At 38.7% G+C, this 22,715-nt stretch overlaps 1 protein-coding gene across 1 annotated transcript in view; it reads right to left on the bottom strand.

The window, feature by feature from the left end:
* ASCC3 (activating signal cointegrator 1 complex subunit 3) overlaps positions 1-22,715 on the bottom strand; it is a 1,409,126-nt gene that overhangs the window by 520,917 nt on the left and 865,494 nt on the right. Inside the window, exon 17 of the mRNA XM_053710577.1 lies at positions 1,282-1,506. Coding sequence (XP_053566552.1) covers positions 1,282-1,506 — 225 coding nt within the window. The remainder of the gene's footprint in view (positions 1-1,281; positions 1,507-22,715) is intronic.

Raw genomic sequence — 22,715 nt, forward strand, 5'->3', positions numbered from 1 at the left:
GATTATGTCCCCAGGCTGATCATGCTACCAGGCTGCGGGATATGAAGGTGCAGTTATTTACCTGTCAGCAACTAAATCTTCTGTGCTCACCTTAGCTACATAAAACTGCTTCCAGGATACAGGCCCACCTGTGGCAATATACGATCCCTGATTGTAGGCTCTCTGAGCAGGAAATTGGTCTCAAGTTGGTTAGAGAACCCCTGTCAAATGACGTGAAGATCACCACTTTAAGATTAACCATCCCTACTTGCTGGAGACAAACAAATTGACTGATAGATCATGGGAAAGTGGGAGGGAATAAAAGTTCTGTTATGCTAGGTGGTCTTGCCTCCTCCTAGTGGATTGTAGTTTAATCCCACGTGTAATGACTTGTAGAGTTATTTTTTTATGAAATAAAACACAATTTTGGGGGGCTTTGCATGAGGCTTTATTGCACTATTGGTGGCCAGGGGGGTGGACCCTTCTACTAGTGAGCATACTGTATAGAGTAAGGTCAAGGGTGGAAAAATCCTGCTAACCATACTCTAAATCTACAGACACAGAATTAACACTAGAATAGAGTGGGATATAGAAGGTCTCCACATACTCTAAGTATTACTATATAACCACTATTACCTTAATATGAGAAACTGAGGGGAAATTAAATGCTTTTTTTTTTTCCCAACAAGAAATACTAATTATTCAGTATTCATGTGTTTTTATAGGTTAAACTCGAGGGAGTTTTGTCTTTTTTCAACTTAATCTACTATGTTACTATATAAAATAAGGATAGAAATTATAAACTCCAAAATAATCACCATGGAAAAAGCTGTTTTTAAACCCAGTCTCCCAGAAGAAACATAAGCAGACACTAGAGGAGGCTAGATTATGACAAATATATAAACATTCTGTCTTATTTCTCCAATTACATTTACATAGGTTATATCTTTATACACATTTCATGACTGAACCTTTTTTTTTTTGGCAGATTACATTTCTCTGAATTTAATACTAGACTAGAAGGTGTTTGTAACCGTCCCACATAACAATCGGTAAGTTCAATAGAGCAGACATCTTTGTTTGCAAGGAAGTATCTAGGTTGGTAAAGAGCCTTTGCTATTATGGTCAGATGTATTTATATTTTTTTTGTTTTCCCACTCTTTTGCCCATGACAAGAAGCAAAAAAACATATAAAGCCAGAAAGCCACAGAAAGCAAGAATTCTGTGTACTAATTATTAATATGCAACATATTGCTGTGAGAAAAGGTTTTCTTCAAATGGAAATAAAATACAACACCTTACCTCTGCATTCAGATTATCTGCCAGACTTTCCAAAAATTGACTTTCAATAGGATTTTGCTGTGTTAAAAGACTTAGATAATGGCTGAGTTTATCATGAGTTGTAATGATTGTGCCTTCTCCAAACTTGTCAAATTGTGGGCGTCCAGCTCGGCCGAAAATCTGCATTACATCTAATATCCCCAGGTCTACAAATGAACCTCTCTTTGCATCATATATTTGTGTTCCCTGTATACATAAATGAGAATAGAATGAATAGATTTTAAAAAACAAACATCTGTAAGTCTAGCATGTACTAAATAATGTATAATTAATGTACTAATAATGTATAATTAATTAATAATGTATTAAATAAAGTATTCATCTGATATTTACAATAAAATATACACATATATTTAAAATATAAATTAGCCTGGTTTACGGATAAAATCTTATTAGAAAGGATTAAAGGGATAGTAAGTCAAAAATTTATGATTATGCAATTTTAAACAGTCTAGTCTATTTCTATTAGAACATTTGCTTTGTTCTTGTTATTCTTTGTTAAAGAGTAAACCTAGGTAGACTCAGATGGTGACTGGTGGCTGCACATATATGCCTCTTTGCATTGTCTTATCTGATCAGCTAGCTCACATTAACGCATTGCTGCTTCTGAACAAAAGATACCAAGAGAACAAAGCACATCATAAAAGTGTAATTTTGACTTTAACCCCTTGGTGACCAGACTGTTTTTCAATTTTCTTACCGTTAAGGACCAGAGCTATTTTTTCATTTCTGCAGTGTTTTTGTTAGCTGTAATTTTCCTCTTACTCATTTACTGTACCCACACATATTATATACCGTTTTTCTCACCGTTAAATGGACTTTCTAAAGATAACATTATTTTTATCATATCATATAATTTACTATAAAAAAATATATAAAATATGATGAAGAAATTGAAAAAACCCCCACACTTTTTCTAATTTTGACCCCCAAAATCTGTTACACATCTACAACCACCAAAAAGCAGCCATGCTAAAAAGTTTCTAAATTTTGTCCTGAATTTGGAAATACCCAATGTTTACATGTTCTTTGCTTTTTTTTGCAAGTTATAGGGCAATAAGTACAAGTAGCACTTTTCATTTTCCAAAACTTTTTTTTCAAAATTAGCGATAGTTACATTGTAACACTGATATATGTTAGGAATCCCTGAATATCCCTTTGCATGTGTGTGTATATATATATATATATATATATATATATATATATATATATATATATATATATATATATATATATATATATATATATATTTATATTTAGTAGACAACCCAAAGTATTGATCTAGGCCCATTTTGGTATATTTTATGCCAGCATTTCACCGTCAAATGCGATCAAATAAAAAAAAAAATCGTTAACTTTTTAACAAATTTTAGGCTTTTCACTGAAATTATTTACAAACAGCTTGTGCAATTATGGCACAAATGGATGTAAATGCTTCTCTGGGATCCCCTTTTTTCAGAAATAGCAGACATACATGGCTTTTGCATCACTTTTTGGTAATTAGAAGGCCGCTAAATGCTGCTGCGCACCACACTTGTATTATGTCCAGCAGTGAAGGTGTATTATGCCCAGCAGTGAGGGGGGTTAATTAGGTAGTTTGTAAGGTCAATGTTAGCTTTAGTGCAGTGTAGTAAACAACCCAAAGTATTGATCTAGGCCCATTTTGGTATATTTCATGCCACCATGTGATCAAATAAAAAATAATCGTTAACTTTTTCCACTAACAATTATGCAATTGTGCAATAATGGCAGAAATGGTTGTAAATGCTTCTCTAGGATCTCCTTTGTTCAGAAATAGCATACATATATGGCTTTGGCATTGCTTTTTGGTAATTAGAAGGCCGCTAAATGCAGCTGCGCACCACACTTGTATTATGTCCAGCAGATAAGGGGTTAATTAGGTAGCGTGCAGGGTTAATTTTAGCTTTAGTGTAGATATCAGACTCACCTGACACATCCCACCCCCTGATCCCTCCCTGACCCCCCTCAAACAGCTCTCTTTCCTCTCCCACCTCACAATTGTCACCGCCATCTTAAGTACTGGCAGAAAGTCTGCCAGTACTAAAATAAAAGGCTTTTTTAATTTAATTTACTTTTGTTAAATATATTTATTATGCAGTGTTGGATCCCCCAACCTCCCTGAAACCCACAAAAAGCTCTCTAACCCTCCCTCCTCTACCTATTTGCCGACATCCTGGGTACTGGCAGCTGTCTGCTAGTACCCCGTTAAGTTTGGCTTCTTTTTGGAAATAAAAATACCACATTTTTCTGTAGTGTAGCTGCCCCCCTCAATACCCTACCCAGCTCCTCCTCCCAGATCCCTTTCCCAAAACATATTTTTTATTCCCCCTCCCTCTCCCTCATTCCCATACACAGTACAGCACTAATACCGCGCGTGCTCCCTCCACCACCCACCGCGCCCATGGCCCCCCCGCCTGCACTAAAGGAAACTGGATGGCGGAACTTCACCAGTGATGGGCCGCCCACTCGTCTCCCTGCTATGGCTCCCACCCACCAACGATCGGCACCATCACTGGCCGATGCTGAGAGGGCCGCATAGTGTCACTCTCTGCATCAGTGCCTAAAAAAAAAGGTATTGCAGGATGCTTCAATATCGAGGCATCACTGCAACACCCTGAAAGCGATCACCATCTCTTCCACCGATTGAAACCCCAGAGGACGTGTCAGGTATGTTCTTGGTCGTTAACAACCGTTTTTTGTAGGATGTGCCTGGCATGTCCTTGGTTGTTAAGGGGTTAAAGGGATATGAAACCCACATTTTTTTCTTTCATGATTCAGACATAGCATGCCCTTTTAAGCATCTTTTTAAATTTACTCCCATTATACATTTTTCTTCATTCTCTTAGTATCTTTATTTGAAAAAGCAGGGATGTAAGCTTAAAGGGACAGTTTACTCAAAAAAAATATCCCCTTTAATTTGTTCCCAATGATCCACTTTACCTGCTGGAATGTATTAAATTGTTTACAAGTATTTCCTTTACCCTTATATTGGAATTTGACATAGTTTATTTAGCCTGTGGTATCCCCACCCATCCTGAAAGTTTTTGGCCTCGAGGCCATGCTGTGTTAACACAGCCAGTAAAAGAAATTACACTCCCAGGGGGTCGTAGAAGAGATAAGGTAATAGAATGTTAATTTTCCATTGTTCTCTCCAAGTATTGGTAACTGGTTTATGGACAGATATAATATAAAGAAGCATGTATATGTATACAATGTGAGTAATGAGATCTGATTATAGCTACAAGCTCAACCCATTTTATTAGGTTATGGCTTCAAAACACAAAATCAGCAAATTCATATACACAAATAAGCCTTAAAAAAGCAAATTTCTTGCATTTTATACTCTGTAGCTGGTAAAAATAAGTAATTGGAAACACATTAAGGAAAACACAATTTTATAGTATACTGTCCCTTTAAGAGCTGGCCCATTTTTGGTTCAGGCCCTGGGTAGCGCTTGCTGATTAGTGGGTAAATGGTTAAAATTGCATGCTCTATCTAAATCATGAAATAAATAAATTGGGTTTCATATTTTTTTGATACTATAGCTATACAGTTGAGATAATAGAACTGCACAGAAACAACAACACTAAAGTCAACATTTATATTTCATAAACATGTAAATTTAAATTTACTTATGTTATCAAATTGTGCACAATCACATAATTTCTGAGCCACCATCCCCTACCGAGCATGTGCAAGAGTTCACAGAATATACAATTCTGTGATTGGCTGATAGCTGTCACATGATACAGAGGAGGAAAATGTAAAATGTCTCAGAAAAAAATAATTCTACTGCTCATTTGAAATTCAGAGTAAGCGTTTAACTATGCATGTGTACATCATGCAATGTCACTGTATATAATGGTCCTTTAAGATGGACTATTAACTACTAAAATTAATTGTTGGTGCTTAACCCTTTGGCTGCTAAGCCATTTCCCACCTGGGTGCTAATATTTTGAAAACATTTTTTTTTAACTTTTTTTTTTTTTACAGACCCCCAAGACAAAGGTTAAATGATTACCTTTCCAACAATGGGTCTTGGGGGTCTATAGCTGCTTAGATGCCTGAGATACAGGCTTCTAAGCAGCATGCCCCCTAATCCTATACTTAACATTGTTAAGTATAAATAAAGTTGCGCGGTGACGTCATCACGTAATTGCGCGTGACGTCACCGCGCATCACGTGAAGCCCCGGCGATGCCTGTCACTCTACAGGCACGATCGCCGGGGTAGGAGCAGTAAGGAGCCCCCAGATCTCCCTCAAGGTGGGAGAGTGCTCATGACGGCTCTGAGCCGTCATCAGCACCAGAGTGAGAAACTTTGTGACGGTTCAGAGCCGTCATTAGCACTCAAAGGGTTAAAAGAGATTTCACTCACAGAACAATATATCTAAGCTGTGACTTCTTGAAAAAGCCCCAAGTAAGGGGAGAAACGCGTTGAAGGTGTTTACCTATCTACCTATTCACTGCAAAACTGAAGAGCACTCTCAGTCGTATTGTGTATAGGAGAATAATTTTCCTAAGCTAAACAGATGCTGAAATACATCTATCGGCTGGCTTTCACTGAAAACGAAGAATTCGGATACATTCTAACAGCTACCGAAATCAGCTGGTAAGCCACTACGTCAGCTGCAACACGTGGACAGGAACGTCCATTGACGAATAGAGACAAGAGCTGGGTACGTCCGTTGCAACGTCAGCTACACTTTGAAGACTGCAGGAAGCGGCAAAGATGATACTGACGCAGTATCAGCGATACACCCTTCAGATTGGGAAAAGAACATCAGACTGCTGCAAACAGATATTTTACCCCATTGGGAGAGTCCACCAATCGGCCAAAACTTACTAAGGTACCGCTCTCATATGTGACAAAGATTGATCCAATACGCTTGTGAGCAAGATCAACCACATATGAGAGTTTAACTGTTACAACCTTTCAGTGTATACTCGATCAGCTGATCGGACCAAGACTTTGAAATATTAAGCAACACATCTTTACTTATGTTTCTTTTTTAATGCAACTCATTGTTGTTTTTATTGTAGTAACAACTCACTTTTGTTTTTATAAGCTTAGCTTATATTGCTATACTTTGTGTACCTAACTTATCAGCATTGATTTTACTGGACGTCCAGATTCATGTATTTTTATACTTTTATTATTTGATGGTTATGATAATATATAATAGGAACTGTGCACACAGTGCATATTGTTTATACAGAAAGGTACTCTGCTCATATTAATCAGAATATTAGATTATATATCTAGTGACATTTCAATCTGATTTTATTTATTATTCTTTAGCCTGCCTAGATACTAAATAGGGATTCACATTATAACACACATATCTCTCTTTTGTAATGTGCTTTGTACGAGCTCATCTCTAGAGTTAGGTAATTCTGTTTTATAATTTATCCCTGAAAATAACACTTTTGACTATACTTACTTATTGTATATTTATTGGTGGTTTTAATATTACTACTTCTTTTATTTATATTTTTCTATTGATATTATTAAATTTGTTTCCACAAAATTCTGAGAATAGTCTCCCTTTATTCTTCCTATATCACACACCCTAGCTTTCAGTGCTAGTACTACTCCCATTCTTTTGCTAACCTATCTGGGGTCTATTAGAGAGGGGCCCTATCTGTACTTGGCTTGGGGTTAGAGATTAGCGCCAATTCTACCTACTCATCAAACTTGTGTTGTTGTTACAGCTGTCTCATGTTGGTAACATTTGTGAGGTGAAGTTAGCACAATTACAAGCAAAGCATTGTAACCAAGGGGTTCATGCAACAGTTATAGCGAGGTGTGTGTAATTATTTAGAAAGAAAAAACATAAATTATGACTTACCAGATAATTTCATTTCCTTCGATACAGGGAGAGTCCACAGCTGCATTAGAATACAGAACCTGGCCACCAGGAGGAGGCAAAGACACCCCAGCCAAAAGCTTAAATAACTCCCCCACTTCCCTCATCCCCCAGTCAATCTGCCAAGGGGACAAGGAACAGTAGGAGAAATATCAGGGTAAAAAGGTGCCAGAAGAAAATAAAATAAATTTAGGGCCGCCCATCGGAGAACACGGGCGGGAGCTGTGGACTTTCCCTGTATCGAAGGAAAGAAAATTATCTGGTAAGTCCTAATTTATGTTTTCCTTCTAAATACAGGGATAGTCCACAGCTGCATTCATTACTTGTGGAAAACTAATATCCAAGCTACAGGGGACACTGAATGCTAACGGGAGGGCAAAAAGGAAGGCAGCCCAAGTCTGAGGGCACCACAGCCTGCAACCAACCCATTCTCCCAAAGATTCTGCAACAGGAGATAGCCGCCCAACAATCAGAACCATAAAGATCTCATGCCCCGAAAACCAAAAAGACGTCACTGATCTTGAACTGAACCATAACCTCTGAAGAGGCTAGAAACCCAATAACTCCCAGGTCAAGTGAAAAAAAAAAACACTCCTTCATTAACAATAAAGAAGGCAACCAAGCCTCCGAGTCCCAAGACCACCAAGGCAAGATTCCCTAAGGGAAAAACCCTTTTCCATTTAGAAAAGAGAATAACATTTAAAATAACAATCCTAGGGAGAAAACCCTAACAAACTTGTAAACAACCTTAATAAAAGGAAACTCCCCTAAGGAGTGCGTCTTGTAAGATCACACCAAAGGGGCAATGGCATGTAGAAAAACATCTACAGACAGAATAAATCGCTGAAAAAGGAATTCAAAGAACCTTCCTGCATGGTTAGAAAAATTAATCCGGTGCCACCCCAAAAAAGAGACTAAGCTTCAAGAAGAAGCAAGAAAGGTACCAGCCTGACTGTAGTCATAATAACAAAACGCCTGATAGTGCAATGATCCTCTGAACAGAAGAGCAATCAGGGAAACGAAAATTGCTTGCAAGCCCACAATCAACGATCAAGGACTGCCGCCGGATTCCCACACCTACCGCATACTATGCGACAAAGGTAATCATCAGGATAAGAGAGCTATCTGTCCCAAAAATGACTGTTCTAGCCAGCGCTCGCTAGGAAGGCCCTTCCCCTGCTCATCCTGGGGAAAATAAAGACAGGCTCCCAAAGTCCATAGAGAGCCAGAACACACCAGCTCCTCCCTACAAGGGTGATCCTCAGCATCTATGATAGATGACAAGGGACCAATTATGCGCCACTAAAAGAACATAGCACTTATAAAAACACTCTCCCTCTGCTAGGCCCAAACAATTTCTCACATCGGCTCATAGAAATAGGAGTCTATGATGCCCAGTAACAATACCCACAGAGGCGAGACCCTTAAACCGCAATACTAACTTGCAGACATAAAAAGAACAATTAGTCTCACATGTCGCTTGCTTTGCTCGGATCAGAACAATTCCAACAACGAGTAATATGGTCCAACAGTACAGACTGAAGGCCCTAGAATAACCTTCCACTTAGGGACGGTAGCAGACTGCAGACGCACCGTCTGGCAGAAAAAACACAGAAGTTGACCTGGGTTCCAAGTCACAATCTTCTGATTCAGAAGCGGTGGATCTAACCACTGCACTGCATCTCCCTGAGAGCGTAAGAGGAAACCAGGGATAGGTAAGGACTCCTGATCAGCTTCTCCAATAAGATATCGCTCCTCGGAAAGAAAAGATAGCCGGGAACATCCATTCCAGAAAAGCCTGCACATTAGAGGACTGTTGACAAAGAGCGGTAGTGGGCCTCCGTTCACCGTCAAACACAAGCTGCTCCCGACTATGCAGTTCGAACTCTCCCCTTCCAAACTAAGGGAGCTACCCACCGAAAAGTCCCAACTGGTACAAACCCAGAAGACCAAAGCCTTAAGGCCGAAGCTCAGCTGAGGAACCATAGGATAAACAGGAAGGAAAACTCATGATCCACTGACTCCCATAGGACGCTCGCTCCCCACAGGCAGCAAAGCGACAAAGACAAAACCGTCCCTGAATAGGTAATTCAGACAGAAAAGACCTGAAACGGAACGTCAGGGATCAAATCCCCCACCGATAGTACCTATAAGTCTGCTAAAACAGATATAGAAGGGGAACAACATCATGCAGAAGACTCAGCTTCGGTAGACCATATCACCCCCCCGGACCAACGAAGACCAGAAGGGGGACTAGAGGGTATATCGCAAGATCTCAGAAAAAAAAACTTCCTGACCGAAGACATAAACACCCTGGCAATTTGACCAGAAACTCAAGTCTAGAATCAACTCTGAGGGTCAAAAAGACTAGTAACAGTCGATGGAAAGAAACCAGATGCTAAGATCCAAAAGCTACTGCAAAATCTGGAACAGGATGCTGCCACCTAAACCCCCAGATCCCCAAAGGAAAACCAAGGATTAGAACAAGGTGCACTGTAAGAAAACGGTTCCTAAGAACCCGATTCCCTCAAAAGGATGAAATAGAAAGACATCCTTCTACCTGAACAAAAGAAAAGAGATCTTACAGTCTCAGACAATAAGAGCCCTGTAAGCTCTGCTTAACAGTCAGAGAAACCAAGTAGGCCAGAAATCCTGCCTCCTTATTGGACCATACCCCAACAGTGGAAATAAATTATTCCCACAGGGCGATAGATACCGGGACCATGACTCCAAAAGTTACCCAAAACTTCCCAAAGACAAATTCAAGAGAAGAGAAAACAGCCCCGAAAGAAAAAGTCTAGCTCTGTCTCTAGGGATCTTTGATTCATTAGATCCTCGCAATTATCGGGGGACCATAACCCCGAACAGAGATCTAAATGCTTCCACCGGAAGTCTACAACAAACTCGACCAATTTAGTCAATAGCCTCATCACAATATACACAGGTATAAAATTCTGTTTCGGAGGGATACGCCTCTAACATATCAGAATCCTCCATAACTCGTCTAAGTTATTATCAAAAGAGAAAAACAACTGGCACCTTATAACCCCAATGGCTGGGGCACTCACCACCTCCTATGACCCAGGCAGGTATAGAAGACGCTCCTCTCCGCAGACACTCAGTCAGGAATCGGAAGCAGGAATAAACTGGACCACTCCCGGTTACATGGTGCTAATGCAGGACCGACCCTGCTAAGAAAAAGGCTTGTCAGCTTAAAATAATATTAATAAAAAGCTGCACAGCTATAAAAAAGAAAGTAACCTGTACATTCCATATAAGCCAAAGAGCCCACACGTTCTTACACATAAGCAGTCAAAATCCCCACTGTTCAATAATCCCCCTCAGGAGATATTAACCCTTTATGCCATAAAGATAAAGGAGTCCCACTGAGACCCTGTTTTTTATCGTTAACATGTGTATAAAATATAACGATCTTACCGGAATCTATGCCGTGGAACAGCGACACAGTACTTCAAGTTTGACAAATTGTAGCAGAGCCTCTGACATGGACTTGAGCGAAGGCAAGCAGGCATTGAAACTCGTCAATGCGGATTGCTTAAGGAGCTGTTAATATGAGTCTGGATGGCTTCACAGAAAGACTCTCCCTGCATCTACAGACTCTAACTTTAATCCATGCTCTCACTGAGAGGCTGACAAGACAACTTAAAACTCCAGTCCCATACCGAAGGGTACTACCCCCCATAAGAGACCACTCCAAATCTTCTGACACTTCTCTGCCATCCTCCTGTGACAAAAGTGCTGAGTGTGTATATGTTTGCATGTGTGGGCTGGGGCAGTTGTAACAGTTAAGTAGAGCCTTATAAAGGGGTGCATTAAAAAACTAAAAACATACAATCTATGTTTTTGAATTAATTAAAACAGGTACAAGTAACACAGTAACATGGCATGCAAAAAACAAAATTTATGCTTACCTGATAAATTTATTTCTATCTTGACACAATGAGTCCACAGAACATCATTAATTACTGTTGGGAATATCACTCCTGCCCAGCAGGAGGCGACAAAGAGCACCACAGCAAAGCTGCTAAATATCACCTCCCTTCTATCCCACCCCAGTTATTCGACCGAAGTAAAGGAGAGAAAGGAAGCAGCAAGGTGCAGAGGTGTCTGAAGTTTAAAAATACTAACAACCTGTATAAATAACAGGGCAGGCCGTGGACTCATCATGTCAATAAATAAATACATTTATCAGGTAAGCATAAATTTTGTTTTCTTTCTAATGACACGATGAGTCCATGGATCATCATTAATTACTGTTGGGAATCAATACCCAAGCTAGAGTACACAGATGATAAGAGAGGGACAATCCTTAGTCGCCTGTAAATAGAATTTTAGTGCACCTACCACGTACAGACTGTGTAGAAGCCGTTCCTCCTGAGAAGAAGGATTAGGACACATGAAAGGAACATCAATCTCCTGATTAATGTTCTGGTCTGAAACCCTAATTTAGTACGTAAAACCACCCTATCCGTTTTTAAAAAATAAGGTAAGGAGACTCATACTGTAAAATCGAGAGCTCTGAAACTCTACTAGCAGATGAAATAGCGACAAGAAGCAAAACTTTCCAAGATAACAACTTAATATCTAAGGAATGCATCAGCTCAAACAGAGCCCCTTGAAGAACTTTAAGAACTAAATTAAGACTCCAAGGAGGAGTAACTGGTTTGAATACAGGCCTGATCCTGACTAGGACCTGACAAAACGATTGTACATCTGGGAAGTCCGCCAGATGTTTATGTAACAAAATAGACAAGACAGATATTTGACCCTTTAGGGAACTTTCCGATAATCCCTTCTCCAAACCTTCTTGGAGAAAGGACAGAATTCTAGGAATCCGAACTCTACTCAAAGAGTAGCCCTAGGATTCACACCAGTATAGATATTTATGCCATATCATGGTAAATCTTCCTAGTCAAAGGTTTACGAGCCTGAATCATGGTCTCAATGACCGATTCTGAAAATCCACGCTTGGATAAAATTAAGCGTTCAATCTTGAAGCGGTCAGCTTCAGAGAAACTAGATTTGGATGAAAGAAGGGTCCTTGAAGTAGAAGGTCCTTCCTCAAAGGAAGTCTCCAAGGTGGAAGAGATGACATGTCCACCAGGTCTGCATACCAAATCCTGCAAGGCCACGCCGGTGTAAGGAGGACCACCAACGCCCTCTCCTGCTTGATTCGAGCAATGACTCAAGGTAGAAGAGCAAACGGAGGAAATAGGTATGCGAGACTGAAATTCCAAGGTACCGTCAGAGCATATATCAGTACAGCCTGAGGGTTCCTTGACCTCGACCCGAACCACGGAAGCTTGGCATTCTTCCAAGAAGCCATGAGATCCAATTCCGACTGACCCCGTTTGAGAATCAGGCTGGAAAACACTTCCGGATGGAGTTCCCACTCCCCCGGGTGAAAGGTCTGCTTGCTTAGAAAGTCTGCCTCCCAGATGTACATTCCTAGAATGTGTATCGCCAATAGACAGCAATTGTGGGTCTCCGCCCACTGAATGATCTTTGCTACCTCTGTCATGGCCAAGGAACTTTGAGTTCCTCCCTGATGGGTGATGTAAGCCACTGAGGTTATATTATCCGACTGGAACCTGATGAACCGGGCCAAAGCTAACTGAGGCGAGGCCAGGAGAGCATTGAAAATTGCTCTCAATTCCAGAATGTTTATAGGTAGAACAGACTCTGAAGAGTCCATGTTCCCTGAGGGATGATGTCCAGTGCCTCTACCATCAGCCCAATTACCTCCATGCACTGAGCCACTGATGGCCGAGGAGAGGACTGAAGTGCTAGGCAAGAATTGAAAACCTTTGATTTCCTGACTTCTGTCAGAAAACATTTCATTGATAAGGAGTCTATTAGGGTTCTCAAGAAAACTACCCTTGTAGTTGGGATCTATCCGTGAGACCGCAGGAAAGATAACAACATTTCTGCGTGTGATCTTGCTTGTTAAAAGTAAGGTGCCTGAACTAGAACATCGTCCAGATAAGGTGCCACTGCAATGCCCCGCAATAGGAGCACCACCAGCAGGGATCCCAGAACCTTTGAGAAAATTCTGGGAGTTGTGGCAAGACCGAATGGAAGAGCCACAAACTGGAAGTGTTTGCCTAGAAATGCAAACCTTAGAAACTTGTGAAAGTCCCTGTGGATGGGAATATGCAGGTATGCGTCCTTTAAATCCACTGTGGTCATAAATTGACGCTCTTGGACCAGAGGAAGAATGGAACAAATAGTTTCCATCTTGAGGTATGGCACTCTGAGAAACTTCTTTAGAATTTTGAGATCTAAAATTGGTCTGAAGGTTCCCTCCTTCTTGGGAACCATAAACAGATTGGAATAGAATTCCAGACCTCGTTCCTGCATTGGAACAGGAACAATCACTCCCAGGTCAGAGAGGTCCCGTACACAGTGTAAGAAGGCCTCTCTTTTGTCTGGTCTACGGATAATCTTGAAAGCAGAAACCTGCCGCTGGGAGGAAAGGTCTTGAACTATAGTTTGTATCCCTGGGACACAATGTCCACTGCCCAGGGATCTTGAACATCTCAAACCCAAGACTGAGTGAAGAAGGAAAACCTGCCCCCCACAAGATACGGTCCCAGATCGGGGGCAGGCCCTTCATGTTGTCTTTGGCCCAACAGCCGGCTTCTTGGATTGCTTTCCCTAGTTCCTAGACTGATTGGGTCTCCAGGGAGACTTGCACTGCTCCTGTTTGGAGGAGGGAGTGGAAGGATTTCCCTTGAAATTCCGAAAGGAACGAAAATTACTCTGATATCCTTTTTGTTTATTTCTCTTATCCTGAGGGAGGAAATGTCCCTTATCTCCCGTAATATCAGACATTATCTTCGTCAAACCAGGCCCTTCCCTTGTAAGGAATCACCAAAAGTTTAGACTTAGATGACACATCCGAAGACCAAGATTTTAACCATAAAGCTCTGCAAGCCAATATGGCAAAGCCTGAAATCTTAGCTTCCAGCTTAATAACCTGAAGGGAATCATCTGTAATAAAGGAGTTGGTCAGCTTAAAGGCCTTTATCCTATCCTGGATTTCTTCGAGGGGAGTGTCTGTCCGAATAGAATCGGACAATGCATCAAACCAGTATGCTGTCGCACTAGTGACAGTAGCAATACAAATCGCAGGAAGCCACTGTAAATCCATAGGATCCTTAAAACTATCCTCTATGGGAATAGTAGCTTTCTTGGCTAGCGTGGAAATTGCCCCTTCCACCTTGGGTACCGTATGCCAAGACTCCTTGATAGAGTCTGCTATAGGAAACATCTTTTAAATATAGGGGATGGAGAAAAAATATATCTTTCCATTCCTTAGCAATAATCTCTGTAGCCCTATCTGGTACAGGAAATACTTCCACCATGGAGGGCACGTCAAAATACTTGTTTAGGATTGACTACGACAGTAGTATCTGAGTCGTCCAGGGTAGCTAAAACCCCCTTAAGTAGTAAACGGAGGTGCTCTAGCTTAAATCTGAAGGATACAACTTCAGCATCAGAGGAAGGAATTACACTGTCTGAATCTGAGATTTTACCCTCAGGTGATACCAAAATATCCTCTTCCTCAAACTTATGAGAGGGAAAGTTCGGATTGGATACAGTTGTGACAGAAACCATACACACTGATTTTTTTACATTTCCTCTTGCGCTTTCCCTGTAGCAAGAGAATTGGGAGGAAAAGCATGGCACTGCATTGTTAATAAAAAAAAATGGGACACCTGAGGAGAAAAACTGAGGCATATTTTGAACATTGTCAAAAAACTCCTTAACAATATTGTCTCAAAAAGCTAACATTTTGTGTTCTCTCAACACATGAGGAACCGAAAAAGGACTGGTGGACTATATAATCATTTAAACAAAAAGGATATCTGTAATTTATAACAGAGTCTTGATCCCTCTTAACAGAAATAAAATAAAAACATATACAATTTTACTAAAATTTTATACAGAAAAAAACGTTACTGTCTCTTTAAATTTTAAACAGTAACTGCTTTATTTTTGATGAACTGCAAAAAAAAAAAAAAAAACGTAACTGTTTTATTTTTGAACTAACAAAATATAATTGTTTTATTTTTTACTGCAAAATAAAGATTCAACACACTTCAAACAGCTTCTACACCTCAGCTTAGCTCTGCTGAGTTGTCAACCTTGTTGGATTACCGGAGCTAATGTATATGAAAACCGGAACCAAAAACAGAGCTGTTGTAAATAATGTTAAACTATCTTTAATCCGTTTTAACTAAAAACAGCAAGTAGCAAGATTTCTCTCATTCATATACCGTAATTGAGAGAAAATATGTGCGCAACAGATAATTCTACCTCTAAACAAGCCCCGCCCATCGGGGGGCGTGTCAAAATTAACATGTCAGTCGACATTTTATGTGAAGCTCCGTAATAACTGAGTATCACCAACATTGAGCCTATCTCCTCAAGTCCCCAGTGCCTGCAAATGCTGCCGTATATAATCCCCTTAAATACATTAGGATTACTGTATTATTCCAGGAAAATAATAAAATGCCATATTTTTTCCCTAATGAATAAAGTGCCCAAACTTTTTCTGAGTCCTTTTTCTTTACTAGTCCCAGAAAAAATAAAGTCAGCACTTACCTCATAAATGTGCCAGGCAGCAGGTTTGAGAGGTCCTCTCCCTCACATGGACTTGTGGAAAAGGAGATAAAGACTGAGTAATCTTACTCAGGCTTTCAGGATTAGGGCAGCATAAATATATGGGAGGCACAGTGAGAATTATGTCTCACAAGTTCCCATTGCTCTAAAGCCACCACTGCTCTACTGAAGAGACTGATATGGACTACGGCTACACCCCAGAACAAAGCAGCACAATCTTGTACTACTTAAAAAATAATAAACTCTTGAATAAAAAATCTTTTACTAACACCTAACTTTACCACTTCCTTGCTCTAACGTAGGCAAAGAGAATGAATGGGGCGGGATAGAAGGGAGGTGATATTTAACAGCTTTGCTGTGGTGCTCTTTGCCACCTCCTGCTGGGCAGGAGTGATATTCCCAACAGTAATTAATGATGATCCGTGGACTCATCGTGTCATTAGAAAAAAAAACAAAAAAAAAAACAATGTTCCATAGTTGTTTTAAAAAAAATATGCCGTCTCTACATTAAGCAGAATTATGAGTGTCTAGGGCAGCACAAAACCTAACTATGCCACTGACAAGAAATAGAGGAGTAAAAGGCTAAGAAAACATTACATTTTGGGGAATTTTTGTTTTACTGTATTGTTGTAACACTGCACTATGAAGTGCTTGGCCAATTAGGAGTATATATAATGACATTCTGGCATACAAAATTAGTAACACTACTGATTTTACAAAACAACCAAACCTCATTTATGATTATTTGAATGCTACATTAATTAGTATACAGTACATTTAATAACAACATACAATTAAGAATTGTCTAATTAGGCACCTTACAGGGAGATATTTGTTTATTCTGGTATAAAACAAGCTCTTTCTCAAGCATTGCCATATGGCTATGACAATCAGCATATTTTTACTTTCTCACATAAAAAGGTATTTATTTTTGGAATGCAGAAGATCTACTTCCAAACAGGAAATGTAAGCAAGACTAAAATACCACCACAGACTGAAGGCAAGTGTTACATAGGCCAGTGTTTTTCAACCAGTGTGCCGTGAGAGATCCCCAGGTGTGCCGCGGCAGACTGACAACAGTGCGGGGGTGTCCCTCTTACAAATGTTGAAATATTGGGAGGTATGTGACAGGCTCATCAGCCATCATTTACAATCATGACATTGACATTCATTCACAGACAATCATTATGATTGTTTGTGAATGAATGTCAATATGTCATGTATAGTTTGTAGGAGGCATGGCATGACAGCACAGTACAGTGTGTGTGTATATATATTGTAAAAGTCTAAAAAGATTTGCCTTTTCTTTTTAAACCTTTTTGCTCTGATAAACAGCCGGGCACTGTGTGACTGAAGGAGGCATATGGTCATCAAAACTGTAATATTATTCTCTCCCTATAAAAAAAGGCCTCCTTGTAACCCCTGGTATGGAACTGCTACCTTAATATTTGAATACATTTTCACTGACAGATGTTAAAGGGTCAGTCAACACCAGGATTTTTGTTGTTTTAACCCCTTAAAGACCAGGCATTTCAGAAAAAAAACTTCCCTAAAAGACCAGAGCATTTTGAGCATTTTTGCAATCACTAAAGTTAAACAGAAATAGAGCTTTTTTATATTTACCTATCAACACTATATATATATATTTTAGCAGACAACCCAAAGTATTGATTTATGCCCATTTTGGTATATTTAAATGGATACTGAACCCAATTTTTTTCTTTCGTGATTCAGATAGAGCAAGCAATTTTAAGCAACTTTCTAATTTACTCCTATTATAATTTTTTTCTTCATTTTCTTGCTATCTTTATTTGAAAAAGAAAGTCCAGAACCCTGGACAGTACTTGTTTATTGGTGGATGAATTTATCCACCAATCAACAAGGACAACCCAGGTTGTTGATAAAAAATGGGCCGGCATCTAAACTTACATTCTTGCTTTTCAAATACAAATACCAAGAGAATGAAGAACATTTGATAATAAGAGTAAATTAGAAAATTGCTTAAAGGGATATTCCAGCCAAAATTGGAAACCACATGGATACATTTAAGTTATGGATAGAAGCATTTTTGTATTATACATGCATTAGCAAAAAAAACTTCTAATAAAAGCTATATCTGTTTCAAAGTGTATTTAAGTATGCACTGTGCACCAGCATTTTAAACACTTGATTAGAGAGCCTAAGGTGCTTGTACCATCTGGTAATGGCTCAATGTGTTAATTGCTGACATTATACAAGCCCCATAGATGATCTAAGCAGCTGCAGTATTTAAATTGTGTGTGCAATTAAAATATCTAGCTATGCTTCACATGCCCAGAAAAATATTAACACTAAAACAGTGATATATATTAATAGAAGCATTTTTGCCAATACATGTATATTGAAAATATATTTCTATTCAAAAATGCAATAAATCTATGTACATTTATATTTTGACTGGAATGTCCCTTTAAAATTGCATGCTCTATCTGAATCACAAAAGAAAAAAATTGGGTTCAGTGTCCCTTTAATGCCACCATTTCACTGCCAAATGCGATCAAATAAAAGAAAAGTTAACTTTTTTCACAATTTTAGGTTTCTCACTGAAATTATTTAGAAACAGCTTGTGCAATTTTGGCACACTCAGTTGTAAATGCTTCTCTGGAATCCCCTTTGTTCAGAAATAACAGACATATATGCTTTGGCATTGCTTTTTGGTAATAAGAAAGGCTGCTAAATGCCTCTGCGCACCACACTTGTATTATGCCCAGCAGTGAAGGGGTTAATTGGGTAGCTTGTAGAGTTAATTTTAGCTTTAGTGTAGAGACCAGCCTCCCATCTGACACATCCCACCCCCTGATCCCTCCCTGACCTCCCTCAAACAGCTCTATTCCTTCCCCCACCTTACAATTGTCACCGCTATCTTAAGAACTGGCAGAAAGTCTGCCAGAATGAAAATAAAAGCCTTTTAAAAAAAAAAAAATATATATATATATATATATATATATATATATATATATATATATATATTTAAATATATTTGCTGCAGTGTAGGTTAAAAGATAGATAATCCCATAATTACCCATTCTCCAGTTTTGCATAACCAACACATTTATAATAATACACGTTTTACCGATGCAATTTACCTTGTATCTATGCCTCTGCAGACTTCCCCCTTATTTCAGTTCTTTTGATAACACTTGCATTTTAGCCAAGAATGGAAAACTGTCAAAATGCATTTAAATTAGAGGCGGCCTTCAAGGTCTAAGAAATTAGCATATGAACCTCCTAGGTTTAACTTTCAACTAAGAATACCAAGAGAACAAAGCAAAATTGGTGATAAAAGTAAATTGGAAAGTTGTTTAAAATTACATGCCCTATTTGAATCATGAAAGTGTTTTCTTGGACTTGACTGTCCCTTTAAATATAACTGAATTTGAAGAATAAAAAGAGAGCGGGAGAGTCACTGGCCAAAGCTCCATTTTTTAGGCAACCTTGTTAAAGGGACAGTCAAGTCCAAAAAAAAACTTTTGTGATTTAAATAGGACATGTAATTTTAAACAACTTTCCAATTCACTTTTATCACCAATTTTTCTTTGTTCTCTTGTTATTCTTAATTGAAATTTAAACCTAGGAGGTTCATTACTAATTTCTTAGAACTTGAAGGCCGCCTCTAATCTAAATGCATTTTGACAGTTTTTCACCACTAGATGGCATTAGTTCATGTGTTTTATATAGATAACATTGAGCTCATGCACGTGAATTTACCAAGAAGTGAGCACTGATTGGGCGCAGTGTGCAGAGGCTTTGATATAACGTAATCGCAGAGGTAAAAAGTGTATTAATATAACCGTGTTGGTTATGCAAAACTGGAGAATGGGTAATAAAGGGATTATCTATATTTTTAAACAAAAATTCTGGTGTTGACTGTCCCTTTAAGACTTTAGTCCCTTGGAATATTGTTCTTGTATGATATCACTCCATCCTAATGTGATGTCATCTATTATGATTTGCAACTCTATCAGAATATTTACCTGAAAAAGGGGTAGATTACAAGTGGAGTGCTATTTAATGCTCATGCTCAAGCTAGAGGTAAAGCTTTTTGCATGTGTTGGATTGCACTCATATTATGAGTTGAAAGTAAACTGTTTTCACTTGCATGCTAACCCGATGCACATAAAAACTTGAATCATTGAGTGACCCACCAGGAAGGCCCATTGTACCAATATGTCCCAATATATAGACAAATACTTGCAGGCATAAGTAATCACTCCGGACTCTTAAGAGATTCAACAGAAATACTTAGAATTCTGGAAATGTTTAAATGGGAGGAAGGGATGCAGTAAATTACCAGTGATGTTGCCTCATTGTACGCTAGTATTTACCATAATTATGGTATGAATGCAGTGCAATCCATTCTTGACTCAGTACTCATTCTGAATTAAAAAAAATATTTATTTTGGAAGGGGTTTAAAATTATTTTAATTCATAATTATTTTATTCTAAATACAAACATGTGGCACATCTATGGGAACAAAAAAAGGAAAATAAATAAGAGCCAACAAAATAGGAGCAGGAAAAAAGGTTGTGCACAAAAAACAGAAAAAAAATGGGTGGAGTCTTGTGGACTCTCACCACCATGAAATAAATTAATTTATCAGGTAATAATAAATTATATTTTCTTTCATACAGGTGGTGAGATTCAACAATCAATTACTCCTGGGAACAAATACCCAACCGGTGGAATCCACGAGTGATAACACAAAAGTGTGGGTTCTAAGAAACATCTTTTTTTTTTACAGAGAAACAAAATACACAATCCTAATAGAACCTAAAGAAAATGCAATAAAAAATAACCAAGAGGCAAAAATAAATCAACCCGAGACAACAGCCTGAAGGATACCCTACCAAAGGCAGCTTTAGAAGAAGCAATAATATTAAAATGGTAGCAGAAAATATGCAAAGAAGACCAAATAGCTGACTAGCATAAATTGTTCCACTGATGAAACTGTCTAAAAACAAATATTCTGAAAAAAAGAGCAGAAAGCCATCTTGGTGGAGGCTGACCTGCCTCCAAGAAAACTATATGAATCAAAAGCTTCAACCAATATGTTAAAGAAAAAGCAGAAATTCTCTGAACTTCCTAGAACCATCAAAAGGAACCAACTAAAATGTTGTCAACATAACACCACAAAGCTCTAATAGAATACAAAACATGAAGAAACCACTCTGAATAAAAGAGAAAGAACAACAATGACACAACTTATATAGACAAAAAAACATAACCTTATGCTATAGAAATGCATGATTTATTCTTACCTGAAAAAACACAATTTATGCTTACCTGATAAATTTATTTCTCTTGTGATGTATCGAGTCCACTGATTCATCCTTACTTGTGAGATATTCTCCTCCCCTTAGGGTTGCCACCTGCCCCGGTTTCACCGGGACAGTCCCGGTCTGGGACTGTATGTCCCGTGCCCGGAAATACTGTCAAATGCCCCGGGCTAAGAGCTCCCCTGAATATATATATTATATATTATATATATATATATATATATATATATATATATATATATATTATATATGTGTATATATATTATATATATGTGTATATATATATTATATATATATATATATATATATATATATATTATATGTGTATATATATATTATATATGTGTATATATATATATATATATATATATATTATATATTTTATATATACTGTATATTATATACATATAAATTTGATTTCATATTAATTTTGAGGCTGCACAAAGCCACACCCCCATTTAGAAAGTGTCCAGGAATCTTCTGGGCAAAAGGTGGCAACCCTACCTTCCCTACAGGAAGTGGCAAAGAGAGCACCCACAGCAGAGCTGTCTATATAGCTCCCCCCTTAGCTCCATCCCCCAGTCATTCGACCGAAGGCTAGGAAGAAAAAGGAGAAACTATAGGGTGCAGTGGTGACTGAAAGTTTTAAAATAAAAATATATATGCCTGTATTAAAAAACAGGGCGGGCCGTGGACTCCATACATCACAAGAGAAATAAATTTATCAGGTAAGCATAAATTATGTTTTCTCTTGTAAGATGTATCGAGTCCACGGATTCATCCTTACTTGTGGGATACCAATACCAAAGCTTTAGGACACGGATGAAGGGAGGGACAAGACAGGGACCTTAAACAGAAGGCACCACTGCTTGTAGAACCTTTCTCCCAAAAATTGTAACATTTTCAAAAAGTATGAAGCGAAGACCAAGTCGCCGCCTTACAAATCTGTTCAACAGAAGCCTCATGTTTAAAAGCCCATGTGAAAGCCACAGCTCTAGTAGAATGAGCAGTAATTCTTTCAGGAGGCTGCTGGCCAGCAGTCTCATAAGCCAAACGGATGATGCTTTTCAGCCAAAAGGAAAGAGAGGTAGCGGTAGCCCTTTGACCTCTCCGTTTACCAGAATAAACAACAAACAAAGAAGATGTTTGATGGAAATCTTTAGTTGCTTGTAAGTAGAACTTTAAAGCACGAACAACATCAAGATTGTGTAACAGACGTTCCTTCTTAGATAAAGGATTAGGACATAAAGAAGGAACCACAATCTCTTGATTGATATTCTTATTAGAAACAACTTTAGGAAGAAACCCAGGTTTGGTACGTAAAACCACCTTATCTGCATGGAAAACAAGGTAAGGTGAATCACATTGTAAAACAGATAGCTCAGAAACGCTTCGAGCCGAAGAGATAGCTACTAAAAACAAAACTTTCCAAGATAGAAGCTTAATATCTATGGAATGCATAGGTACCCCTTGAAGAACTTTAAGAACTAAGTTTAGGCTCCATGGCGGAGCAACAGGCTTTATTCTGACCAAAGCCTGAC

Source organism: Bombina bombina, chromosome 4 (assembly GCF_027579735.1).
Source record: "Bombina bombina isolate aBomBom1 chromosome 4, aBomBom1.pri, whole genome shotgun sequence".
NCBI classification, from domain to species: Eukaryota; Metazoa; Chordata; class Amphibia; order Anura; family Bombinatoridae; genus Bombina; species Bombina bombina.